At 51.3% G+C, this 27,423-nt stretch overlaps 1 protein-coding gene and 1 long non-coding RNA gene across 3 annotated transcripts in view; one reads left to right on the forward strand and one right to left on the reverse strand.

The window, feature by feature from the left end:
• The window catches only part of LOC100980074 (ATP-binding cassette sub-family C member 6), a 44,975-nt gene that overhangs the window by 3,849 nt on the left and 13,703 nt on the right, over positions 1 to 27,423 (forward strand). Inside the window, exons 3-14 of the mRNA XM_055100187.2 lie at positions 689 to 820; positions 5,976 to 6,179; positions 7,407 to 7,584; position 8,033; positions 11,403 to 11,563; positions 16,735 to 16,827; positions 19,290 to 19,493; positions 20,696 to 20,839; positions 22,445 to 22,532; positions 24,616 to 24,691; positions 26,709 to 26,835; positions 27,051 to 27,227. Coding sequence (XP_054956162.1) covers positions 689 to 820; positions 5,976 to 6,179; positions 7,407 to 7,584; position 8,033; positions 11,403 to 11,563; positions 16,735 to 16,827; positions 19,290 to 19,493; positions 20,696 to 20,839; positions 22,445 to 22,532; positions 24,616 to 24,691; positions 26,709 to 26,835; positions 27,051 to 27,227 — 1,585 coding nt within the window. The remainder of the gene's footprint in view (positions 1 to 688; positions 821 to 5,975; positions 6,180 to 7,406; positions 7,585 to 8,032; positions 8,034 to 11,402; positions 11,564 to 16,734; positions 16,828 to 19,289; positions 19,494 to 20,695; positions 20,840 to 22,444; positions 22,533 to 24,615; positions 24,692 to 26,708; positions 26,836 to 27,050; positions 27,228 to 27,423) is intronic.
• Positions 815 to 11,429, reverse strand: LOC134729297 (uncharacterized). 2 transcript variants are annotated; one of them, XR_010110265.1, is made up of 3 exons: positions 11,294 to 11,429; positions 4,336 to 4,414; positions 815 to 3,403 (listed from the first exon to the last, which is right to left on the reverse strand). It is a non-coding gene; the product is annotated as an uncharacterized LOC134729297 (long non-coding RNA). The 2 variants fall into 2 exon arrangements; XR_010110266.1 differs by having other exon boundaries at positions 11,298 to 11,414.

Below are 27,423 nucleotides of genomic sequence, written 5' to 3' on the forward strand. Positions count from 1 at the left end.
CAACGGACTTCTGATTCCCAGGGAAATGTCTCTTTCCCTTGCCAAGGGCTATCCCTTGGTTTAGCCTCTGAATGTCTCTGCACTTCTATTTCCTTCCCCATCTGTAAAATAGATCTATAATAATATACTCATACATTTATACAATTATAAACTATTAATTTACAGGCTGGGTGTGGTGGCTTATGCCTGTAATCCCAGCACTTTGGGAGGCTGAGGCAGGTGGATCACCTGAGGTCAGGAGTTCAAGACCAGCCTGGCCAACATGGTGAAACTCCATCTCTACAAAAAATACAAAAATTAGCTGGGTATGGTGGTGGGTGCCTGTAATCCCAGCTACTCAGGAGGCTGAGGTGGGAGAATCGCTTGAACCTGGGAGGTGGAGGTTGCAGTGAGCCGAGATTGCACCACTGCACTCCAGCCTGGGAGACAGAACAAGACTCCATCTCAAACAAACAATAATAACCTACCTTATGGGTTCATGTAAGAATTAATGAGACAATCTTTGTGAAACGAGAAATGCCCTGCAGACATTAGGTGGGGTTAGTGAATTGCTTTCTTTTTACCCAGGGGCCAGTAGAGGTACAGAGAGGTAAAGTGACTTACCCAGGGTCACACAGCTACTTGCCTGGCCAGGATCCTGCAGGGGTGAATGGCAGGAAAAGCTTTCCCTGGTGCCCCTCTTTTGCAGCCTGGTCTGGAGGGGATACAGGAGGCCACTGAGACCAAAAGACTTCTGGTCGCTTGTGAGAGAAAACTCCTCAGAAGAACTTGTTTCCCGGCTTGAAAAGGAGTGGATGAGGAACCGCAGTGCAGCCCGGAGGTAAGTGGGTGGAGGTCAAGAACTCACCTGATGCTTCTTCAGAAAAGCTCATCATTGGCCGGGTGCGGTGGCTCACGCCTGTAATCCCGGCATTGTGAGAGGCCGAGGCAGGCGGATCACAAGGTCAGGAGTTCAAGACCAATCTGGCCAACATAGTGAAACCCCATCTCTGCTAAAAATACAAAAATTAGCTGGGCGTGGTGGTAGGCACCTATAATCCCAGCTACGCAGGAGGCTGAGGCAGGAGAATCGTTTGAACCCAGGAGGCAGAGGTTGCAGTGAGTGGAGATGTAACCATTGCACTCCAGCCTGAGTGACAGGGCCAGACTCCGTATCAAAAAAAAACAAACAAGACAAAAACAAAAACAAAAACAAAAAAAACCTCATCATTTGACCCCCAGTCCAGCCCCCAACGCTACTCTGGCTGCACTGCCGCCTCCCCACCTTGCCTTCCAGCTGATCCCACTAAGTAGTATCAGGCTAAGATATGGTTCCTCCCAGAACGCATCACAGGTTCCTACAAATGGGGAATGGAGAAATGGCAGAATGACAGGCAGCAAACAGAAGAGGTATTTTAAGGCCGGGGTGGAGGGTTGGGAGGTGACTCAACAAACAAGCAGCTGCTCACTTACTATATAACCTGAGCAATTCCTTTCCTGGGCCTCAGTTTTCTCATCTGTTCAGTGGGGATGTCATTAGCCCCAGCTCATAGCTTATGGGGATGAAAAAAAAGATGATTTATGGAAAAGAACTTGCAAATGTCTTGCAAATGGGAAGTGCTCAAGCACTGTTAGTCATCCAGAGGGTGTTAAGATCTTTGGAGTTATCCACTCTGTCCACTCCTGCCCTCAGTGGCATCTCTGGAAACTTCTCTGCAGCCCTTAGAGCCTGGGATGCCTCATTTGAGAAACTCTGGTCTAGATAAATGAGCCTGCATAGGATTAGATAAAATTGGGTTAAATGCTGCCCTGCCTTCAAATAGCGATGACCTTGGACACGTTGCTTAATCTCACCAGACCTTGGTGTTTCAGGAGACAGAACAAAAAAGGAAGTTAGCTCTGTGGGAAGTTCCCTGCATACTCCGGGATTTTGTGGTAGTTGTTGCAGATGGCTGAATCCCACACATTAAGAGAGACAGAGGAGAGAGAGATTGATACTATAGGTTCACACAGCTAAGAGGATCTAGCCTCAGGTGTTGCTGGATCAGGGGACTCAAATGATGTCAGGATTCTCTCCTTTCATCTCCCATCCCAACTATTATCTATGTGTTGGTCTCTCCATAAGGCCTATCCCTTCCCATGCAAGTTCAGCAAACTCCAGCAGAATGAGAGAGCATCTCTCTCCTAACGTCCATATAGTAAATCCCAAGGAAGGCCTCTAATTGGCCCGGCTCAAGTTATGTGCCTGTCAGGGGCCAATCCCATGCCCAGGGGGCTGGTGCCATGACTGGTGGTCCCTTCAGAGCCACAGAAGTGGGTAGGGGCTGTTCCCACAAAGGAAGGGCATGTGTTTTTCCAAACAGAATAAGTAGTGTGAGAGAACCAAAACATCAGTTCTCTCTCACCCCAGGCATGGCTTGCTGGACCCCCTTCACTGGGTTGGTTGGTTGGTTTGTTTTTTGAGACAAGAGTCTCGCTCTGTCACCCAGGCTAGAGTGCAGTGGTATGATCTCGGCTCACTGCAACCTCCACCTCCTGGATTCAAGCGATTCTCCTGCCTCAGCCTTCTGAGTAGCTGGGACCACAGGCATGTGCCACCACATCTAGCTCATTTTTAAATTTTTTAGTAGAGACAGGGTCTCACCATGTTGGCCAGGGTGATCTTGAACTCCTGACCTCAGGGGATCTGCCTGCCTTGGCCTCTCAAGGTGCTGGGATTACAGATGTGAGCTACTGCACCTGACTCACCCTCTACTTTTAAATGATTTTATGGAAGTGGCAGAATCCAGTCCACAGGGGCTCTGGAAGGAGCCTCTGCCAACTCCTGGCATCCCCAGCCAACATGAAAATTACAGGTCACCCAACACTAGAACTAAAGGGTAGAAACATTCTCCAGAACAGTTTGCGAATCCTCCCATAAACAGTTGACAGAAAGAAAGGGGAAAGATGGGGTTATACAAAGACCAGGCTCCGTCAGCTTCTGAAACAACCGACTGCACCCACAGAGAACTTTGGTTTTCTTTCTGAAGTATTTTGCAACCACTGGGGGAAGGGAGAGGGCATCCTCCTGAGAGGCCACACAACAGCCACCTGCTGGTCAAGTCGGCTTCACTAATTTTTGTATTTTTTATTAGAGGCGGGGTTTCTCCATGTTGCTCAGGCTATCAGACTGGCCCTGAACTCCTGACCTCAGGTGATTCGCCCGCCTTGGCCTCCCAAAGTACTGGGATTACAGGTGTGAGCCACCGTGCCCGGCCTCCACCACTCCCTTTTGTATCCCCCAACTCACACCTTGCCCATGCCACTCATGCATACCCCCTGCCTTGCCCCACCATCATTTGTGAGATCTGCACTAAATGGCCTTCAGTCCAGAGACCAGACGTCAGACAGCAATCTGGACATCTTCCTTGATGGGAGGTGAGACCTGCAGGAGAGGAAAACACTTGCTATGGAGCCTGCAGGCTGAACACACTGACTCTCTGGGGCAAACAGCTCAAATAGAACTGAGCAAAACCTCAGCCAGAAAGAAAACTTTCCAGTCAACTCTTCCCCGACCCCATTTTGCAGATGGAAACACTAAGGCTCAGAGGAGAGGAGACAGAGCAGGCATTGGAACCACAGTCTCCTGGCTCCAAAGCCAAGTTCTGTCCACCCAGCCAAGCTCCTTCCTTCCTTCTATAAATTTTTATAACAGCATGTGCGGGGGGCATTCTTATTAGGCCCTTTGCACACATCCCTCAATCTGTTTTTCCCATTCATTTGACAAGTGTTTATTGAGCTCCCACTGTGTGCAGGAGCTGGACTCTATACTAGGTACATCTTGGTGGAAAACACAGACAAAGTCTACCCACCTGGGGTTCTAACGAGACAAAGAGAGGGTTGGAGCCATGGGCATGGCTGTGAAGGCAATGAATTAAATGGCAGGATCAAACAGGAAAGGGTGGGCAGGGATGCTCTCTGTATGGAAGGGGCATCTTCTTGGCTTTGAGATCCAAATGCCAAAATAGTTGTGAGCAGCAGGCCACACCCACTCAGTAACAGAGCTGAACCACAACCCTCCATAGATGCCAAACCAAACACCAGATCAGACCAATAATGTGGGACAGAGACCTTGGCCTTGAAGGGTCTGGCCACCTGAGCTCACCAGAGGTTTTTTCTTATGCTTCTTTTTTTATTATTATTTTATTATGGTGAGGTTGGGGGTCCTTAGTGCACAAGAAACCCTCTACGAACCATAAATCAAGATCTAGGCTCAAATCCCTGCTCTGCCCTTGCTGTGTGACCTCGGGTGGCTGTCGCCATCTCTCAGAGCCTCAGCTTCCCCTTCTGTAAAATGGAGAACCTAATAATGCTCACCTGGCAAGGGGATCCAGGGGAGTCAGTGAGCTCCTTCGTGTAAAGAGCTGATCCCAGCACGTGGCCCCGGGTCACAGATCTGTAATGGGGATTGAAATTACTGATAAGTGGCCAGGCATTGTGGCTCACACCTGTAATCCCAGCACTTTGGGAGGCCGAGGCAGGTGGATCACCTAGGTCAGGAGTTTAAGACCAGCCTGGCTAACATTGTGAAACCCTGTCTCTACCAAAAATACAAAAATTAGCCAGGCATGGTGGTGTGTGCCTATAATCCCAGCTCCTTGGGAGGCTGAGGCAGGAGAATTGCTTGAACCCAGGAGGCGGAGGTTGCGGTGAGCCGAGATTGCTACACTGCACTCCAGCCTGGGCGACAAGAGCGAAACTCCGTCTCAAAAAAAAAGAAAAAAAAGAAAAAGAAATTACTGATAACCTTATAGGTTGTCAGAGCCACAGGGGACTCAGCGGGGGACCACACCCATCCTCTCACACACAGAGAGAGGAGCAGTGTCCCCGCCCAGGACCACACAGCAACCGGACTGTCAGCAGCTGCATCGCCCCAGCCTCTCCTTTCTGGCCCAGGGCTTCTGACCTGCCTCACAGGGGCCCTCGGGCCTCCCCCATCTCCTCCTCTCCCTCCCTCACCTTAGCTCTTCTCTGTGGCCCCCGGTTATAGCCAAAGGCTGGGGATCTTATTAGTTTGAGGCAGCCTGAGCTTCTGTCTGCACTTTCACCCAGAGCTAGAGCACCAGGCCCCATGCCCCATGCCCCATGCCCATCAGCCGTGATTCTCCACCAGTTCAAAACCACCTAAGGGCTGGCTGATTGTGTGTGTTGGGGACGGGGTGCTGTTCTTCCTCCAGGTTGACAACATGATAGGTTGAAAAGTACATGAGAGGCCAGGTGTGGTGGCTCACATCTGTAATCCCAGCACTTTGGGAGGCCGAGGTGAGCAGATCACCTCAGGTCAGGAGTTCAAAACCAACCTGGCCAACATGGCATAACCCCTTCTCTACTGAAAATACAAAAATTAGCTGGGTATGGTGGCACTTGCCTGTAATCCCAGCTACTCGAGAGGCTGAGGTGGGAGAATCACTTGAACTGGGAGGTGGAGGTTGCAGTGAGCTGAGATCACACCACTGCACTCCAGCCTGGGCGACAGAGCAAGACTTTGTCTCAAAAAAAAAAAGAAAAAGAAAAAGAAAAAAGAAAAGTGCATGGGCTCTGGAGGCAGAGAGCTGGAATCAAATTCCAGTTCTTTTACTTCTCAGCTGTGTGCCCTTGGGCAAGTTCGCTTCTCTGAGCCCCAGTTTTCTCATCTGTGAAATGGGAACAACACCTGGCTTCTCAGGCGGTCTTAGGATGACTGGGGAGTGCCTGGCACATAGTAGGTGCTCAACAGGTGTGCTTTCCCATGGCCATCTAAGAGGCCTCAGAGTGCCCTCCTGCCCTGCCCCCCAACTCCCATGATTGTCTCTTAAGTGGGTACTCAGGGTGATAAGGAGGAACAGGTGAGGGAGCCAGGCTAGATCCACACCCACCCATCTCCACTGTTGGGAAAACAACCCTTTAATGCCTGGCCCTGCCGCTGGCGGCTGAGAGTATAAAATGGGACCCAGAGCTAATCTCTCCCTTCCCCTCAGGCACAACAAGGCAATAGCATTTAAAAGGAAAGGCGGCAGTGGCATGGAGGCTCCAGAGACCGAGCCCTTCCTACGGCAAGAAGGGAGCCAGTGGGGCCCACTGCTGAAGGCCATCTGGCAGGTGTTCCATTCTACCTTCCTCCTGGAGACCCTCAGCCTCGTCATCAGTGATGTCTTCAGGTTCACTGTCCCCAAGCTGCTCAGGTGAGTCCCAGACCTCAAGTGCCCTGCTAAGGTGGGTGGTCTCTTAGTGTCATCCTTCCAGGGCCAGGGGGCTTCAGCTCTCCCACCTTTGCCTATACATCTGGTGCCCGGGACACTGGATGGTGGGTGAGAAGGATACTGAGGAAGGGAAATGGATTAGTGAGAAAGTGACTGACCCCCAGAAGGGCAAATAAGCAAGCTCTTACCTGACTGCATCAATTAGTTTTTGCTGTAAAATGCCCCAAAAGTGAGTGGCTTAAAATGACAAACATTCTTTTATTTAGTTCATGGTAATGTGGGTCAGTAATGTGGGCTGGGCTCAGCTGGGTGGTTCTTCTTTTCTTGGCTGGGTTTTCTCATGTGCCTGCAGTTGTGTATCTGAGACTGGGATGGCTGTCTCTGCTCCATGTGGGTCCCCATCCTCCAAAAGGCTAGCTCAGACTTGTTCATGTGGCTGCTTGGGAGGGTTCTAAGAAATAGACCAAAAACCACATTTTCTCTTGAGGCCTAGGCTCAGAGCCAGCATGGCTTTACCTCCACTGTACTCTGTTGGCCAAAGCTGGTTTTGTAGCCAGCCCAGATTCAGGTGGTGTCTGCTCAGCTGACATAACAAAGCATCACAGACTGAGACTGAGTGGCTTGAACAACAGAAATGTATTTTATCATGATTCTCGAAGCTGGAAGTTCGAGATTAGTATCTGCAAGGTGGTTCCATCTGAGGCCTCTGTCCTTGGCTTGCAGTTGGCCACCTCCTCCCTGTGTCCCCATATGGTCTTTCCTCTGTTTGCGCCCCCTGGTGTCTCCTTGTGTGTCTACATTTCCTCTTCTTAAAAGGACCCCAGTCAGATTGGATTAGGGCCCAGCCTAATGACCTCATTTTAACTTCATTGCCTCTTTAAAGGCCCTATTTCCAAATACAGTCACATTCAGAGGTACTGGGGGTCGGGGCTTCAACATATAAAGTTTGTGAGGACACAATTTAGCCTATAACAAGTGGGAACAAAAACTCCACCTCTTGATCTTGAGGAGCTGCAGTCAGATTGAAAAGGAGTATGGACAGTGGGGGAAATAACGGAGACCATTATTGCAAAAAAAACCTGACTGATCCTCCACACCTGGACTAGTTTGGGCCGACTGATCCTCCACATCTGGACTGGTTTGGGCAAAGGCAACACCCTTAGGCACCTCCTCTCACCAGCTGTACCTTCTCCCTCCTTCCCCTGCAAGCCTTTTCCTGGAGTTTATTGGTGATCCCAAGCCTCCAGCCTGGAAGGGCTACCTCCTCGCCGTGCTGATGTTCCTCTCGGCCTGCCTGCAAACGCTGTTTGAGCAGCAGAACATGTACAGGCTCAAGGTGCTGCAGATGAGGCTGCGGTCGGCCATCACTGGCCTGGTGTACAGAAAGGTGAGCCCTGGGGGACAAGGGCAGGTCTTCCCAGCCAGGAAAAGCAGTATCACTGAGCAGGCAGTAATGTTATCAGCAGCTGAGAACGCATTCAGTCCTTGCTTATTAGAGTCACTCACCATACATTCTCACTTCCTTAGTTATTTCTCTGTATTATATGTATTTATTTTTTTGAGACGGAGTCTTGCTCTGTCACCCAGGCTGGAGTGCAGTGGTGCGATCTCGGCTCACTGCAACCTCCGCCTCCCGGGTTCAAGTGATTCTCCTGCCTCAGCCTCCTGAGTAACTGGGACTATAGACACGTGTCACCACGCCCAGCTAATTTTTATATTTTTGGTAGAGACAAGGTTTTGCCATGTTGGTCAGGCTGGTCTCGAACTCCTAGCCTCAAGTGATCTGTCTCAGCTCCTTAGTTATTCCTGTAAGGTCTTGTGTGATCTGTCCCTAGGGTGTCTCTGACCTCATCCCGTCACCTCCTCCCATGCTCACTCTCCTCCAGCCACACAGGTCTCCTTTCAGTTCCTCAAACACTCCAGGCCCCCACCCACCCTGGGGCCTTTGCAGCTGTTCTCACTGCCTAGGCACCACTTCTACTCCCCCTAATCTAATTTTAATTTTTGAGCCTGATTTTAACTTCCACTCATTCCCCCTTGAGGATAAAGGATTAACCTTCTGATAAGGTGGCCTGTCAGCTGTGTTCCCAGACAATACTGCTTGAGGTAAAAATGACCCCTAGGCTGGGCACAGTGGTGCACGCCTGTAATTCCAGCAATTTGGGAGGCTGAGACAGGCGGATCACTTGAGGTCAGGAGTTCAAGACCAGCCTGGCCAACATGGCGAAACCCCGTCTCTACTAAAAATACAAAAATTAGCCAGGCATGGTGGCGTGTGCCTGTAATTCCAGCTACTCGGGAAGCTGACACAGGAGAATCGCTTGAACCCGGGAGGTGGAGGTTGCAGTGAACTGAGATCATGCCACTACAGCGCAGCCTGGGTAAGAGAGCGAGACCTCGTCTCAGAAGAAAAACAAAACAAAACAAAAAAACCCAAATTGCATCTGGGCTGGAAGTTCTGTCCATTGACTGTGAATACCTGGTTGGAGGCCATAGCTTTAGACTTCTCTCTGTGCAGTGGCTCTTGTCCCTTCCCGGGACTCTGGGAGCTAAGTCCCTGGACTGCTGCCCCAAGAGCTATTGGCTCCTGTGGGGTATGGAGCATCTGAGCCAGGGCAGGTCCCGTCCCATGTAAGTGTCATTCCCTGACACCTGAGCTGTCACCTAGGGGAGGAGGGGACAGAGGGGACAGCTCCTAGGTGGCCGAGAAGGCAGCTCTTGATGCTGTCCTGCCAGAGTGCTGCGTCCCAGGCTCCTGTTCCCCTGAGCATGCCAGAGCTGGGTGTGCCCTATCCTGTCTTGAGAGTCCACATTTCCTTGAGCCTAAGAGGAAGGCCGCCTGGTGAGCAGGCATTGATCTTCCTATTCCCCACCCACCCGCCAGGAGGCCTTCTTTGATCTCCTGATGAGATCAGATCCCTCCTCTCTAACCTCTGGGCTTTTTTTTTTTTTTTCTGACAGAGTTTCCCTCTTGTTGCCCAGGCTGGAGTGCAGTGGCACAGTCTCGGCTCACTACAACCTCCGCCCCCTGGGTTCAAGTGATTCTCCTGTCTCAGCTTCCTGAGTAGCTGGGATTACAGGTGTGCGCCACCATGCCCGGCTAATTTTGTATTTTTAGTAGACAGGGTTTCACCATGTTGGCCAAGCTGGTATCGAACTCCTGACCTCAGGTGATCCACCCACCTCAGCCTCCCAAAGTGCTGGGATTACAGACATGAGCCAACGCGCTCAGCCTGGGCTACTTTTTTATGTTACTCATCATAACTGCCATTAAAGCATGAGTTATAGAAATGTTTTTGTTTTGTCTTATTTTTTTTGAGACAGAGTCTCACTCTGTCACCCAGGCTGTAGTGCAGTGGTGCAATCTTGGCTCACTGCAACCTCTGCCTCCTGGGTTCCAGCAATTGTCCTGCCTCACCCTCCCAAGTAGCTGGGATTACAGGCGCCCACCAGCATGCCCAGTTAATTTTTGTATTTTTACTAGAGATGGGGTTTTGCCATATTGGCCAGGCTGATCTCGAACTCCCGGCCTCAAGCAATCCACCCGCCTCAGCCTCCCAAAGTGCTGGGATTACAGGTGTGAGCCACTGTGCCCGGCCAGTTATATAAATCTTTATTATAGAGCCTTGTTCCCCACCTCAAACTCCAGTCCCGGGAGAGCAAGCCTCATCTCTGTTGTTCACAGCTGTATTTTCAGTTCCCAGCTCAGTGTGAGTCACACAGTGGGCACTCTTCAAAGACTTGCTAAGTGGAGAATTTCTATGTCCAGTCATTCCTGGATCACTTCTTCACTCCCTCACGCAGTCACAAAGGGAGGGCTGCATGTGGAATTTAGCATTCAACAGGCTGGAAGAGGTCCACTGTGACCCCAGGGTTAAGGCAGATGTGAGGCTGCCAGAGAACCAGGTTGGTGTCACAGAAGCATGTGAAAGGTCTCACCCTTGTCATGCCTTCGTCACCCTGAATTCCATTCCTTGTGTAGGCGCTTACAAGGGCTGTGACTTTGGGCAAGTTGCTCAACTTCTCTCTGCCTCGGTTTCTTTAGCCATAGAATGGGGTTAGTAAATGTTCATTTCATTGATTCTAGTCTCACATTTTTTTTTCACTCTAATACTTCCAAAATCGAGATGTCTCTTACATGTCTTAATTTAACTGGAAGTGGTATTTTCCTTGGTGAGAGAATAATAGAGAGCAATTTATCCATAGAATTTTTTTTAAAGACAGGGTCTTGCTCTGTTGCCCAGGCTAGAGTGCAGTGGCACCAACATGGCTCACTGCAGCCTCAACCTCCTGTACTCAATTAATCCTCCCACCTCAGCCTCCCCAGTAGCTAGCTGGGACCACAGGCACACCACAACCATGCCTGGCTAATTTTTTCTTTTTTTCCCCCCCTGAAATGGATTTTGCTCTTGTTGCCCAGACTGGAATGCAATGGCTTGATCTGGGCTCACTGCAACCTCTGCCTCCTGGGTTTAAGCGATTCTCTTGCCTCAGCCTCCCAAGTAGCTGGGATTACAGGTGCCTGCCACCATGCCTGGCTAATTTTTGTATTTTTGGTAGAGACAGGGTTTCACCATGTTGGCCAGGCTGGTCTCCACCTCCTGACCTCAGGTGATCTGTCCACCTCGGCCTCCCAGAGTGCTGGGATTACAGGCGTGAGGCACCGCACCCGGCCCCCTGGCTAATTTTTTAAAGTATTTTGTAGAGCTTGGGTCTTACTATGTTGCCCGGGCCGGTTTCGAACTCCTGGGATCAAGCAATCCTCCCACCTCAGCCTCCCAGAGTGGTGGGATTACAGGCAGAGGCCACTGCACCTGGCCTGGCATTAGAGGGAATGAATATGGTAGTGCCTGCTTGGTACCATTCATGGCTGTGAGCACCCCGGGGAAGGATAAGGCTGTTCATTTAGCACAGTGCCTGCGACATGGTGAGCACTGGGCAGATGACCACCGTTATCTGTGTTAATCTGGTGTTTTCGTGCATGTTATTCATTATTATGCCTCCCGTGCTTTAGGGATCTTGGGGGATTTTCATTTTTGTCATCTCTGTGGATCCTCAAAGAGCCCTGAGAGGTTGGCCTAAGAGACTTTACTCACCCACCTCGCAGACGCGTGAAGTGGGGCTCAGTGGGTGGAGAAGCCACCTGGGGCATCCCTCTGCCCCGGCCTCCCCACTTTACTTCTCTTCTTCTGCCCACCCGCCAAGTCCTGGCTCTGTCCAGTGGCTCCAGAAAGGCCAGTGCGGTGGGTGATGTGGTCAACCTGGTGTCCGTGGACGTGCAGCGGCTGACCGAGAGCATCCTCTACCTCAACGGGCTGTGGCTGCCTCTCGTCTGGATCGTGGTCTGCTTCGTCTATCTCTGGCAGGTATGCGAGAGGAGGAAGACGGGATTTGAATGGAGTCCCCCACCCCTCCTTCTCCCCCTCCTCCTCCCCTCTCCCACCCTTCCCCCTCCTGACTTAGCATTCAAGAGGCTGGAAGAGGTCCACTGTGACCCCAGGGTTAGGGCAAGTCTGAGGCTGTGGGAGAACCAGGTTGGTGTCAGAGAGGCACATGAAAGGTTTTACCCTTGTTCTGCCCTCATCACCCTGGATTCCATTCCTGGTGTAGAAGCTTATAAGGCTTCCTCCCCTCTCCCCCTGCCCCAGCCTCCTCCTCCTGCCCCCCTCCTCTTGCACCCCTCCCTGCACCCTCCCTCCTCCTGCATCTCTCCCACCTTCTGCCCACGCACCCCCTCCTCTTCCTGCACCCCTTCCTTTTCCTCCTTCCCCCTCCTCCTCCTCTTCCTCTCTCCTGTTCCACCTTCTTCTTCCTTTCTGCTCCCTGTCATCTTCCCTCCCACTTCTTCCCTTCTCCCCTCTTCTCCTCTACCATCCTCCCTCTCTTCCCTCTCCTCTTCCCTCTCCTCTTCCCTCTCCTCTTCCCTCTCCTCTTCCCTCTCCTCTTCCCTCTCCTCTTCCCTCTCCTCTTCCCTCTCCTCTTCCCTCTCCTTCTCTTCCCTTTCTTCTTCCTCTCCTCCTTTTTCTCCTCCCCTTCCACCCCCATCTCCTCCTTCTCCTCCTCCTCCAATCCTGTCTCAATTTGCCTACTATTGTCTGATATGATGGGAAAAGCCCTCAATAAGGATGACCTTCACTTGACCTTGGGCAGGAAGTTCACCGTCTCTGGGCCTCAGTTTCCTCTGTAGAAAGATGATGATGACGATGACGTTGATACTTCCCCATGTGCTATTAGGGTACCCAGTAGGCAAGTTAACCATGTTTTGAAGTTACCAGTAACCCTGGGGCACCACCATAGCCACTGTCCACAAAACACAAGAGGAGAACATTTTAGGGGGAAAAATTGCTACTTAGTGTTCAAAAAACACAAAGTAGCCATCAGGAAACAACCAAACAAAACAAACAAAACATTTACTTTCCAACTTCATTCCTTTAACGTTGTGGTATAGGATTTTCTTTTTTTAAATTAAAATCAGACTCTGGGCCAGGCACAGTGGCTCATGCCTATAATCTCAGCAATTGGGGGGCTGAGATGGGTGGATCACTTGAGGCCAGGAGTTCCAGACCAGCCTGGCCAACCCCGTCTCTGCTGAAAGATACAAAAATTAGCCGGGCATAGTGGTGGGTGCCTATAACCCCATCCACTCAGGAGGCTGAGGCAGGAGAATCGCTTGAGCCTTGGAGGTGGAAGTTGCAGTGAGCTGAGATAATGCCACTGCACTCCAGCCTGGGTGACAGAGTGAGACTCTGTCTCCAACAAATAAATAAAAATAAAAATAAAATTAGACTCTGTATCGGGAACTGCCTAGGCTCAAATCCTGCTTCTGACCACTTACCAGTTGTGAATCCGTGTGCAAGGAACCTACTCTCTCTGTGCCTCCTGTTCTTGTCTCCAACGTGAGGATCATAATTAACAGTAGCACTCCTGCCCCAGAGGGGCTGAGGCATAAAACCAGCCCATATGTAGAAAGCACTTAAAAGGGTGCCGGGCACACAACTGCACCCTGTAGGTATTTGTAATATTATCATTAGTTACTTTTCCATAAAGGATAAGACAGTAGATGCTTTTTACACTGGAGGCCACACCATCTCTTCTGCAAATATTCATCTCTGCCCTTGGAGTGCAGAAGTGGCTGTAGACCTTACTAAGCAAACAGGCATGGTATTCCTCCAATAAAACTCTATTTATGGATGCTGACATTTGAAGTGCATATCATTTTCATATGTCATGAAATAGTATCCTTTTGATTTTTTTTTTTTTGAGACAGAGTCTCACTGTGTTGCCCAGGCTTTGGTGCAATGGCACAACTTCGGCTCACTGCAACCTCCACCTCCCAGGTTCAAGCAATTATCCAGCCTCAGCCTCCTGAGTAGCTGGGATTACAGGCGTGCACCAAGACATCTGGCTAATTTTTGTATTTTTAGTAGAAACTGGGTTTCACCATGTTGGCTGGGCTGGTCCTGAACTCCTGACCTCAGGTGATCTGCCCACCTCAGCCTCCCAAAGTGCTGGGATTACGGGCATGAGCCACTGTGCCTGGCCTTGTAAAAACTGTTAATGGCATTTTGATTGTAATTGCTGAATATTCCAAAAAAAACTCGAATGCTCATGCATATGATTGTTTTTGCTAGGGCTAGGGGCCAGGACTTTTTCCAGTGTCTTCACCTTGTATTCCAGGGCCTTGCAAACAATAGGCAGGTGCTTAGCAATTACAACATAAGGCACTCAGACAGGGCTTCATGTGCAGTACATAAATGTCATCATTAGGAAGAAAGAGAGGGAGAGAGGAAGAACACGGGAAAATTCAGGGCAATTAATCAGGTTGACCCCACCGTTGCTAAAAATCAGATGAGACCAGGCGGGGCACAGTGGCTCACGCCTGTAATCCCAGCACTTTGGGAGGTCAAGGCCGGCAGAACACTTGAGGTCAGGAGTTCAAGACCAGCCTGGCCAACATGGCAAAACCCCGTCTCTACTGAAAATATAAAAATTAGCTGGGCATGGTGGCATGTGCCTGTAATCCCAGCTACTAGGGAGGCTGAGGCAGGAGAATCACTTGAACCCGGGAGGTGGAGGTTGCAGTGAGCTGAGATCACATCACTGCACCGCAGCCTGGACGACAGAGTGAGACTCCTTCTAAAAAAAAAAAAAAAAAAAAAAAAAAAAATTAGATGAGACCAACAAGATATCCATAGATAATGCACCATGTTACTTCGCTTGTGTACTTTTCCTGCCTCTTGGTAGACAGTTCCTAACATCACCGTGAGGTCTTGGTGAAGGAGGAGTGGACACTGAGGTTGCTACAGTTTAATGATACCATTTTCCCCCCAGACAGAGATGTTCATCTTCTGCTCACATTCCTTGAGTGTTTTTCTAAGCCCTGTTGTGGGCTGGTGTTTACCCTCTGCGCACTTCTCCATTGAGCCAGTAGGTAGCGCCATTGCCGCATAAATGAAACAAACTGGCCCAAGGTTAGAAAATAGTGTTCCCAGGCCAGGTGGGGTGGCTCAAACCTGTAATATCAGCACTTTGGGAGGCTGAGGTGGGTGGATCACTTGAGGCCAGGAGTTCGCGACCAGCCTGGGCAACGTGGTGAAACCCCATCTCTACTAAAAATACAAAAATTAGCCGAGTGACACACGCCTGTAATCCCAGCTACTCAGGAGGCTGAGACAGGAGAATCGCTTGGGAAGCAGAGGTTGCAGTGAGCCAAGATCATGAGACTCCACTCCAGCCTGGGTCACAGAACAGGAATCCATCTCTAAATAAATAAATAAATAAATAAACATAGTGTTCCTAAGGACTGAGACGGGAAACTGAGGCACACAGACTGGAGTTGGGGTGGGGCTTGTCAAGAGAATGGATCCAAATAACCTGTGCAGAAATCTCAGAAAGTCACAGCAACTTAAAAATCATTTATTCTACCCCCGACTTCCACATTTTCCAGATCTAGAAACCAAAGCTGAGAGGGGGAAGATAACTATCCCAAAATCACCACGTTGGTGGGGGAGCAGGGTTGCCAGAGAAACACAGGACATTCAATGAAGTGTGAGTTTCAGACAAACGGAAGAATTTCTCAGTGTATGTCCCAAATATTTCACGAGACTTAGACTAAAACCTTATTCACTCTTTATCTTCAAATGTAACTGGGCATTCTGTATGATGATTTACTAAATCTGACAACCCTTGCGAGGGATGAAATGAAGATTAGGAAAATAATTAAACGCAATAAGAGAAAATGCCCAATGAGAACAACTCTATTCCCATTTTGCAGACAAGAGAATTGCACCTGAGGGAGGTGACTTGCCCCAAGGCCACACTCAAAACTCTCAGGGTCAGGATTTGAACCAGGTCCTGATTCCATAGGTCTCAACTTTACTGTTGTGGCTGGGAACACCCCCCAGTCCCACTCGTGTGTGTGCACAATCTGTCTTGAATATAACTCTCTCCCTATTGTGTAAGAGGGCTGTTTCCCTCCCTGACATTGAAGGACCCCACCTTCAGCAGGCATCTCCTGACACAGCAGACCCCATGAGCACAGATCCCTGGGACCTGGTGGCTGCCCTTATCAGATTCCCTGACATCCCCATTTTAGGACCCAAGTCTGACCACCTTCAGGATCTGCAGCTATGTTACAGAAAAGGGGTCCTGATCCAGATCCCAAGAGAGGGTTCTTGGATCTCATGCAAGAAAGAATTCAGGGCGAGTCCATAAAGTGAAAGCAAGTGTTTGTTTGTTTGTTTTTTGAGATGGAGTCTCACTCTGCCGCCCAGGCTGGAGTGCAGTGGTGCGAGTGTGGCTCACTGTAAGCTCCGCCTCCCGGGTTCAAGCTATTCTCCTGCCTCAGCCTCTCGAGTAGCTGAGATCACAGGTGCCCACCACCACACCTGGCTAGTTTTTATATTTTTAGTAGAGACTGTGTTTCACTATGTTGGCCAGGCTGGTCTCGAACTCCTGACCTCAGGTGATCCGCCCGCCTCCGGCCTCCCAAAGTGCTGGGATTACAGGCATGATCCACCGTGCCCGGCCAAAAGCAAGTTTTTTAGTAAAGTAAAGATCTAAAAGAATGGCTACTCCATAGAGAGAGCAACCCAGAGGGCTGCTGGTTGCCCATTTTTATGGTTATTTCTTGATGATGTGCTAAACAAGTGGTGGATTATTCATGCCTTTCCTTCTTAGACCATATAGGGTAACTTCCTGATGTTGCCATGGCATTTGTAAACTGTCATGGTGCTGGTGGAGTGTAGCAGTGAGGATGACGGGAGGTCACTCTCGTAGCCATCTTGGTTTTGGTGGGATTTGGCCGCCTTCTTTACTGCAACCTGTTTTATCAGGAAGGTCTTTGTGACCTGTATCTTGTGCCGACCTCCTATCTCATCCTGTGACTTACAATACCTTAACCGTCTGGGAATGCAGCCCAGTAGGTCTCAGCCTCATTTTACCCAGCCCCTATTCAAGATGGAGTTGCTCTGGTTCACGTGCCTCTGAGAGCTGGGCTCCTCGGGATCTCCTGACATCCTGCCCCTTCTGTCCCCAGCTCCTGGGGCCCTCCGCCCTCACTGCCATCGCTGTCTTCCTGAGCCTCCTCCCTCTGAATTTCTTCATCACCAAGAAAAGGAACCACCATCAGGTCTGGCTTTTGGGAAAGGGACGGACCAGGCAGGAAGTAGGGAGGAAGCCACAGGTCCTGGTGTGGGAGATGGGGAGGGGAGAGCTGAGTGCGAGCCCACGGGTCTGGCTTTGTTCTTGTCGTCTGTGAGCTGCCCATCACTCAGACCTGCACCCCCTCCCACTACCGTCTCAATGGACAGTGGCTCCGTCCCTCCAGTGTTCAGGCCACAGGCCCTGGGTCAGTTGAATGCCTTTTTCTCTCACATCCCATCTGTCAGCAGATTTGCTTGGCATCACCTTCAAAATGCATCCAAAATGTCACCCTTCCCAGCATAGGCTCTCCAAACCCCATGATCTGTAACCCAGGTCACAGCAGCAAGCCCCTGGCTCACTCCCCGCTTCTGCCCTCAGCCTCTCTCCACTCCCAGCCAGAGGAGACCTATGCAAACCAAATACGTTGTACCCCTCCTCTACTCAGACCCACAGCGGCCCCATTTTCCTCAGACTGAGCCAAAGACCCCACAGTGGCCCACCAGGCCCGCCCTGAGCTGGCCTCATTGCTTCCAACCTCACCTTCTACCCGTCTCCCCTCCTTCCCTGCCTTTCCCCGCACATCTCCCATCCTCAAACCTGCCAGATCTCACACATCCCTGCAGGCCTTCACTTTAGCTGTTCCCTCCGCCTGGATCACCCTCACTCCCGAAGACCCTCCGTCACCTCCCTGTAGTCAGGGCGGCTTCCCTCATCACCCTCCAGCAAGGAAACAGCACGTCCATCCCTCTCCTCCCAGCAGCAGCCTCTCCTTTGCCTGCCCTGGGTTTGTTTTTGCTTTTTTCCCCCCACAGCACTTCCCACATCCTACAGGGCCCTGCAGGAAGCACCCGACAGGGGTTGATTGCCTTGTTCTCCTTAACTGGAAGTTTGCAACAGCACAGGCCACTGACTGTGGCCAACTCGGCATCTAGTTAGTGCTTGGCAGGCAGAAGGTTCTCAGTAAGTGTTTGTGAACTATGGAAGAAGGAGGGAGGGAAGAAGGGAAGGAGAGAGGAAGGGAAGAAGGAAAGGAGGAGAGGAAGGAGGGAGGGGAAGGAGAGAAAAGGAGGGAGGGAAGGAAAGACAAGAAAAGGGAAGAAGGACAGAGGGAAGGAGGGAAGGAAAGAATTGAGGGAGGAAGAGAAGGAATGAGGGAGAGAAGAAAGAAAGCGGGGAGGGAGGGAAGGAAAGAAAAGGAAAGAGGGAAGGAAGAAAGCGAAGGAAAGAGGAAGAAAGGAGATAGGGAAGGAAGGAAAGAAAAGGCGGGAAAGAGAGAGGGAGGGATGGGGGATGGAAGGAAGGAGCTTATTTCCTCTCTTGGCCCAGCTGTCCCAGTGTCCGTCTGTCACCTGGGCTGTTTCTCCAGCCTCCTGTGTGGCCTCCTCTAAAACATTCTAGGCCGGCCACAGTGGCTGACACCTGTAATCCCAGCACTTTGGGAGGCCGAGGCGGGCAGATCACCTGAGGTCAGGAGTTCAAAACCAGCCTGGCCAACATGGCATAACCCTGCCTCCACAAAAAATACAAAATTTAGCCAGGCATGGTGGCGGGCGCCTACAATCCCAGCTACTCGGGAGGCTCAGGCAGGAGAATCGCTTGAACCCAGGAGGCGGAGGTTATAGTGAGCCGAGACCGCACCACTGCACTCCAGCCTGGGCGACAGAGCAAGACTCGGTCTCAAAAAGTAAAACCTTCTCCAGGCAGCTGCCCCTCTGATGATGCCCCCCGCCCCATGGTGAAGCACAGGAGACCCTGAATTCCTCTGCCTGACTTTAAAGTGCCAAGTGACCCTGCCCACATGCTCCTCTGGTCACACCGAGTGTCCTCTGAGTCATGCTATTCCCTGTGCCTGGGTTTTAGCTGCCCCCGCCACCCCCCTACCCCCCAGCCCCCACCCCCCACCCCCATCTCAAGCCCCTCCCCTCCCTCTTCTCCAGCTCCATCCCCCCATCCTCTGCCTGCTCAGCACCCACTTCCTGGTCATTTAAGATTTAGCTCAGGCTGTAATCCCAGCATTTTAGGAGGCTGAGGGCAGAGGATCACTTGAGCCCAGGAGCTCGAGGCCAACCTGGGCGACATAGCGAGACCCCAACTCCACAAAAAATGTAAAAGGTAAAAAAAAAAAAAAAAGACGTAGCTCAGGCATCAACCACCTCCAGGTAGCCTTCCTGATGGTGCCATACCCAGGTGGGCTCAGGCTGCCTCGGTTCTCCAGGCATCAGAGGCTTCCTCCGTGGGGCACACTGTCCCAGGGGCACTCCTGCAGAAGTCCAGGTACAGGATGATGGTGGTTGGACCAGGAGTGAGGGTCAGAGATGCTGAGAGGCAGACAGGTTTGGGACGCAGTTTGGTGAGATGAATGGGATTTGCTGAAGGGTGGCTGTCAGGGTGCAGGGAAGAATTCTCAACTGTCCCTGTCTTCATCTCTCTTCTCCCCTCCGATCCCAGGAGGAGCAAATGAGGCAGAAGGACTCACGGGCACGGCTCACCAGCTCTATCCTCAGGAACTCGAAGACCATCAAGTTCCATGGCTGGGAGGGAGCCTTTCTCGACAGAGTCCTGGGCATCCGAGGCCAGGAGCTGGGCGCCTTGCGGACCTCCGGCCTCCTCTTCTCTGTGTTGCTGGTGTCCTTCCAAGTGTCTACATTTCTGGTGACGTCACTCTAGTCTCTATGCTGAGCAGCATTGGGGAAGGAGTGCAGGGGTGGGGGCAGGGTGAGGTGGGTGGGGGCAGGGTGAGGTAGGTGGAGCCCCCCAGATCCTACCACCCTGTCCATCAAAACCCACTCATTCTGGATCCTGTTCTCTCTGGGTCCCTGCTGTCTTCTACAAGAACTAATTAATCATATTATTCTAGCAAAGGTGGCAGTGGCTGATAAAGTCTGCTGAACTCTCAGAGAGAGTTCCAGGCTTCTACCAATGTGGGGAGGAGGGTACAGATGCAGGGGGGTGGCAGAGGTAGAATCCTGGGTCAGAGTGACTTCCCTGATCCTGGCCAGCAGATGTCCATAGCCACCCTGTCACTGGACGTGATCCTTGTCCTGCCATTCTGTAATTTATTTCATATTGCTGTCAGAACAACCTTCCTAAACCACAGTTTTAAAAAATTGGATACATAGGCTGGGTGTGGTGGCTCATGCCTGTCGTCCCAATACTTTGGGAGGCCGAGATGGGTGGATCACCTGAGGTCAGGAGTTCAAGACCAGCCTGGCCAACATGGCGAAACCCTGTCTCTACTAAAAATATAAAAATTAGCTGGTTGCAGTGGCGGGCGCCTGTAATCCCAGCTACTTGGGAGTCTGAGGCAGGAGAATCACTTGAACCCAGGAGGCAGAGGTTGCAGTGAGCCGAGATCATGCCACTGTACTCCAGCCTGGGCGACAGAGCAAGACTTCATCTCAAAAAAAAAAAAAAAAAGCACCACAAATGGCACCAACACCTAGAGCCCTCAAGTGCTGCTCCTGCCTGCAACTTTAGAGTCATCTTCCAAGGGACTCTAGAATCACAAGTTCCACCACGTCTAGAACAACAGGGCTACCAAGATCAAAAACTCTGCTGTCCCCCGATGCCTGGAACCTAGAGGCATTAGGTTCTCCCCTAGGTTCTAGTGACGCCTAGAGCCGTGGGGCTGCACACTCATCACCATTAGCAATGCGCTGTGTCTTTAGAGAGAGCCTTATGTAGCTTATGACTGCGGAGAGGACATGTGTTAGCAGGACTGGGAGTGGGATCTACAGAGGGAAGCACATGCGGACATGGCGGGTGGGCCACATGGACCGTGCAGTCACCACAGCTTGCCCAGGCTGCCCTATCCATGCTTGCGTGTCTCACTGTTGCCCCACGTGTCCCCCCAGGTCGCACTGGTGGTGTTTGCTGTCCACACTCTGGTGGCCGAGAATGCTATGGATGCAGAGAAAGCCTTTGTGACTCTCACAGTTCTCAACATCCTCAACAAGGCCCAGGCTTTCCTGCCCTTCTCCATCCACTCCCTAGTCCAGGTGAGGTGGGTGCAAGGGCTGGAGCCATCCTGGGAGAGTGTGTGGGCTACACCTGGCTCCAGCTTCCCTACCCCTGCCATTTGCAGAGGAGAGGGAAGACAGAGTGGGAGGGAGAGGGATGGTGTGGAGCTGGAAAAGAGGCAGGTAGGGGCAAGAACAGAGGCGGGCAGAGAGTACAGCAAATACATCTGGAAGGGGTCAGCCTTTGGAGGGCAATGTGCAGACCTTTCCACACACACCCTCAGGACATGCATACTTGTCCATCTGCCCAGCAATTCCACATACAAGCAATCATGTCAGTTCCCTTTTTTATACAAAGCGATTTTGTTTCTCTTCCTTTGCTATCTCTAGTCCTTTCAGCATGATGAAAACAAGAAACGGCGGCATACCTGAGCCATCTCCATGTTTTTTATTTTTTATTTTTATTTATTTATTTATTTGAGATGGAGTCTCACTCTGTCACCCAGGCTGGAGTGCAGTGGTGCAATCTCGGCTCACTGCAAGATCTACCTTGCAGATTCAAGTGATTCTCCTGCCCCAGCCTGCCAAGTAGCTGGGACCACAGGCATGCACAACCATGCCCAGCTAATTTTTTTTTTTTTTTTTTTGTATTTTTAGCAGAGATGAGATTTCACCATGTTGGCCAGGCAGGTCTTGAACCACTGACCTCAGGTGATCTGCCCACCTTGGCCTCCCAAAGTGCTGATTACAGACATGAGCCACTGCACCCAGTCTTATTTATTTATTTATTGTGTTTTTAGTAGAGACAGGGTTTCACCATGTTGGCCAGGCCAGGCTGGTCTTGAACTCCCGACCTCATGTAATAAGCCCGCCTCAGCCTCCCAAAGTGCTAGGATTACAGGCATGAGCCACCGCGCCTGGCCGCCTTATTTATTTATTTATTTATTTTATTTATTTATCGAGACAGTGTCTCACTCTGTCACCCAGGCTGGAGTGCAGTGGCACGATCTCAGCTCACTGCATGCTCAAACTCCTGGACTCAAGTGATGCTTCTACCTCCCAGCCTCCTGAGTAGCTGGGACTACAGGCATGGGCCACCACATCCGGCTAATTTTTTAAATTTTTTGTAGAAACAAAGAGTCTTGCTATGTTCCCCAGGTCTCCAACTCCTGGCCTCAAGTGATCCTCCTGCACTTGGCTTCCCAAAGTGCTGGGATTACCGGCATGAGCCGCTGCACCTGGCCTAATCTCTATTTTAACGACTGGTCTCTTTCTTCCCCAAAGATGGGTTTGTGACTGGGAGAGAGCGCCCCCAGGTGGACAACATTTGAAATTGTTCCACATAATGGCTTGATAACCTTATTGGAAAAGCCACCACCTCTTCCCAGATCTTGTCTGCAGAATGGCAGCTGGCTTGCTTCGGTGTCACTGATTTGTAGGATCGCAGAGGTGGGAGATCACCACCATCAAGGTCACCACTTGGGTTGCATCGTTTCCCATGAACTAGAAAGCTTTGTCCTCACGCCTCCTATGCACAGAGCTTGGTAGACAGGAAGCTGTTGCCACACATCTTGAGACACCGACACCCAAAACCCGAGTTCTTTGCTCTTCTTGCTGGGTGACCTGCGGCTTCGGTTTTCCTAGGCCCGGGTGTCCTTTGACCGTCTGGTCACCTTCCTCTGCCTGGAAGAAGTTGACCCTGGTGCCGTAGACTCAAGTTCCTCTGGAAGCGGTGAGTGCTGAGTCTGGCAGGAGGGGTGTGGGAGGGATGGGGGATGGGGGATGTGGGGGCCACCCCGGCCCATAATGGCAAGCCAGCATCAGCACTGGGGGGAGATGGGGGCTGCGGGCAATGGATGACACGTGCAGATCACGCCATCTGCGTGTCACTTGGAAACTGGCACTGTGCTGCTCTTCTTTCTGCTAGCCATTCAGCGACCACTCACTGAGTGCCCACTTTGTACCATCCTGGGTGTACAACAGGGAACACTCTAACACAGTGGTCCCCAAGCTTTTTGGCACCAGGGACTGGTTTTGTGGAAGACAGTTTTCCCACGGACCGGGGCGAGGCGCGTGGTTTTGGGATGATTCAAACACATTCCATTTATTGTGCCCTTTATTATTATTACATTGTACTATATAATGAAATAATTATACAACTCACCATAACGTAGAACCAGTGGGAGCCCTGAGCTTGCTTTCCGTCAACTAGATGGCCCCAAAGCGGGTGATGGGAGACAGAGATCATCAGGCATTAGATTCTTAAAAGGAACATGCAACCCAGATTCCTCACATGCACAGTTCACAAGTGTTCATGCTCCTATGAGAATCTATTGCTGCTGCTGATTTGGCAGGAGGTGGAGCTCAGGCGGTGATGGGAGTGATGGGGAATGGCTGTAAACACAGATGACACTCTGCTCACCTGCCCTGCGCTCACCTCCTGCTGTATGGCCCAGTTCCTAAGAGGCTGCAGACTGGTACCAGTCTGTGGCCTGGGGGTTGAGGACTCCTGCTCTAACAGACCAGGTCCTTGTCCTCATGCAGAAAGTCCCAGGTAATAAGCATGACAGCATTTTGATCAAGCTGGAAAATAGCAACATTTCAAGCACCATTGCACGATGAGACTTACCAAGCTCAAGTTACCTGGGCTTCCCCCTCCACCCCATCCTTCTTTTACGCCACGGGCCAAGACACCCTCTCCCTTGTTGCAATGAAGAATCTGGGCAATCTGTGTACCTGGAAAACACCCACATAGTGGTAAGCCGAGCCTGTGGCATTCAACTGCCCAGGTCCAAATCCCAGCCCCAGCACTGACTAGCTGGGTGATCCTGACAAGTAGATCATCTCTCTGAGCCTCCGTGTTCCCATCTCCAAAATGGGCATGTTAATCATTATAGCAGCTAATTGTGAGGATGAATTTAGTTGATCTGGGCTAAGCCATGAGAGCTTTGATTTTTAGAAAATCTTTCAGGCGATTCTAACTACGTCTTAAGGATCAAGAACCACTAATCTAATTATACTTGTTATCACAGTGAAATAATAATAGTAATAATTAGTATTATTTTTGAGACACAGTCTTACTCCGTCATCCAGGCTGGAGTGCAGTGGTGCAATCTTGGTTCACTGCAACCTCCGCCTCCTGGGTTCAAGCAATTCTCCTGCCTTAGCCTCTCGAGTAGCTGTGATTACAGGCGCCCACCACCACGCCTGGCTAATTTTTGTATTTTTTGGTAGAGGCAGGGTTTTGCCATGTTGGCCAGGCTGGTCTCAAACTCCTGACCTCAAGTGATCCTACCACCTCTGCTTCCTAAAGTGCTGGGATTACAGGCATGAGACACTGTGCCGGCCACAGTGAAATTAATAACACCCCCTTAACTCTGGGAAGGCTGGGATTTGATGATAATTTATTTCAGAAATTCACTAACTTTTTCCATAAATGACCAGATTGTGCATATTTTAGGCCTGTGGGCCACACAGTCTCTGTCACAACTGCTCAAAGCATGACATATAGAAATGAATGGATGTGGCCGTGTTCCAATAAAACTTTATTTATAAGAAAAGGCAGCAGGCAGGATTTGGTCTCTGGGCCACAGTTTGCCTCCCCCTGGATTATGTAGCCATGGGACACGGACAGAACAAGAACCCTGCGGGGTCACCCACAAGCCAGTGAGTAGCAGGGCAATTTGTTCAGTGGGAGAGATTTCTTCCTGCAGCCTCTGCCCCTGGGGGGGCAGCGGATGGTGCCTGGGGGCCTCTCCGATGCAGAGGCCGGCCAGGTCAGGGGTCTCCTGTAAATGGCCTCTTGTGCCCTGCAGCTGCCGGGAAGGATTGCATCACCATACACAGTGCCACCTTCGCCTGGTCCCAGGAAAGCCCTCCCTGCCTCCACAGGTACAGAACGACACCCGTAGTAACCAGCCTCATGTTTTTAGGGAGAAGATGCGTGGGGCTCCTGCTGCCTCCCACCTGAGAGGTGGTGTAGGTTTCCAGCCTGGGACTGGAGGGTGGGTTAGGCTGGGCTGGGGCTCTGCCGGGGAGGTTCTCAGGATACATCTCTACCTCCTGAAGGTGGGGACCTGCACAGCATAGACCAGTATCTCCTGCAGATGGGGACCAGGGCATCTGAGCCTCCCCCATTAGGGGGAGACACCCCTGTGCTCCCAGGCTGGCCAAGACGATGCCAAGGGAGGGCTGGCTGAGAGGAGCCCCAAGGTTCAGCCCTATCAGCTGTACTCACTTCTGTGCCTCCTGTATCAGTCCGAGGTCATGATCATCTATAGTCTCCAACTCTATCGCTTGATCTTTGTGGCCAAAAATCTCAGACAGCCCTGAAACTCCCTAAGAAGAGAAGGAATATGCCCCAGGTAGTATTTGTATTGGTTGTCATTCACTCACTTCATCGATAGAGCACTAGGTGTGGGCCACGCTCTGTTCTAGGTATTGGGGATAGGGCGAAGGAAACAGACAAGGGCCCTGCTCTCTTGGGGTGACATGCTGATAGAGGTGAGGCCCAAACAGAAAACCAAAGCAAGGGAACAGAGTACGATGGCATGTCTAGCGAGGGAAGGCTTTGCATTCAAGCCGAGATCATAAGGAAGGAGTGTCTGGGAGAAGAGCTGTCTTTTTTTTTTTTTTTTTTTTTTGAAACGGAGTCTTGCTCTGTCACGCAGGCTGGAGTGCAATGGCATGATCTTGGCTCACTGCAACCTCCACCTTCCGGATTCAAGCAATTCTCCTGCCTCAGCCTCCCGAGTAGCTGGGATTACAGGCGCATGCTACCACACCCAGCTAATTTTTGTATTTTTAGTAGAGATGGGTTTTACCATGTTCGTCAGGCTGGTCTCCAACTCTTGACCTCAAGAGATCCACCTGCCTCAGTTCCCAAAGGACTAGGATTACAGGCATGAGCCACCGTGCCCGGCCTGGGAGAAGAACCTTCTAGGCGGTGGGAATGGCATCAGCAAAGGTCCTGGGGCAGGAGAGTGCCTGGACCTGGGTTTCTCAACCTCAGCACGGTTGATATTTTGGGCTGAAACTTCTTTGTTGGGGGCTGTCGTGTGCATTGTGGGATGTTTAGCAGACCCAATCTCTACCCACTAGATGCCAGCAGCACCCCCTACTGGTTGTGACATCCAAAAATATCTCTAGGTCTTGCCAAATGACTCCTGGGGGATGCAGTCACCCCCAGGTGAGAATCACTGGCCTTTTGTGTTCAAGAAACAGCAAGGAGGTCAGCAAGGCCAGGGCCGAGCAGCTGAGGCACAGAGCGGAAGGAGGCGGGAGATGTCATTCCTGATGGTCAGGACTTTAGCTCTGACCCTGAGTGAAATGGGAGTGCTGGCGGGTTTAGCTGGGAAGTGTCATGATCTGACTTGGGTTTTAACAGATCCCTCTGGTCACTGGGTGGAGGATGGGCTGTGGGACGCGGACAGGAGTGGGGCGGGACCAAGAGTAGGGGGAGGGAGGGAGGAAAGAGCCTATTTATCGCAAGAGCCAAGGCAGGAGGCCAGGCTGGTGAAACCCTCAGGCTATAGTCAACTCTGTGTGTGTGTGTGCGTGGTGTGCATGTGTGCACACATGTATGCGTGTGAGCATGGATTGGATATGTGCATGCACTTGTGTGTGTGTGGATGCGTGCCCACATTGTGTTGCTGTGCATGCTAGCATGCTTGTATGAGTGTGCAAATGTGCATGCATGTGTGCACGCTTTGTGTGCATGTGTACATGCACAGATGTGCACAGGATAGTTCCTCAAATAGCTAGACAAGGACTGGGAAAAAGAACAGCCCCACAGGTCCTCTTGGAGACTCCCAGAGCAGGAAAGCTCAGCTCCGTCTGGGGCTCATCCTTCCTCACAGAGGCGGGCTGAACCCTAACCAAGGTCAAGTCTCCCCTCTTGCGTGTCCAGAATAAACCTCACGGTGCCCCAGGGCTGTCTGCTGGCTGTTGTCGGTCCAGTGGGGGCAGGGAAGTCCTCCCTGCTGTCCGCCCTCCTTGGGGAGCTGTCAAAGGTGGAGGGGTTCGTGAGCATCGAGGTGAGGCCACCCCCAGCCTGTCTGCTAGGATGTCCCCATCCTGAAAGCCCCACTTCCTCGCTGCCTTCCCACCCTCCCCATCCCAGCCAAGTTCACTTTCACTCATTCTCTCCACCTCTCACCCACCACTGAGAGCCCAGCTCCCACTGCTCCTCAAAACCTATCCCACCTCTGTCCCTATCATCCTCCTGTGACCAAAGTAAGTTGTGTTTTAGGGTGCTGTGGCCTACATGCCCCAGGAGGCCTGGGTGCAGAACACCTCTGTGGTAGAGAATGTGTGCTTCGGGCAGGAGCTGGACCCACCCTGGCTGGAGAGAGTTCTAGAAGCCTGTGCCCTGCAGCCAGATGTGGACAGCTTCCCTGAGGGAGTCCACACTTCAGCTGGGGAGCAGGTGAGAGTTTGGGGGTCTTTTTGGGACAGGGAGACATTGCAGTTGGGAGTCATTTGGGTCCCCGACTCATCATGGGCAGTATGATGGAGAAATGAGAGGAATGGTTAGGGAAGTAGCGGAGAAAAAGGGCTCAGCTCAGCGTCAAGCACATGCTAGGTGCTCAATACGTAATCACTAATTGATAAGCAGAAATAGA

The sequence above is a fragment of the Pan paniscus genome, chromosome 18 (assembly GCF_029289425.2).
Source record: "Pan paniscus chromosome 18, NHGRI_mPanPan1-v2.0_pri, whole genome shotgun sequence".
Classification (NCBI taxonomy): domain Eukaryota; kingdom Metazoa; phylum Chordata; class Mammalia; order Primates; family Hominidae; genus Pan; species Pan paniscus.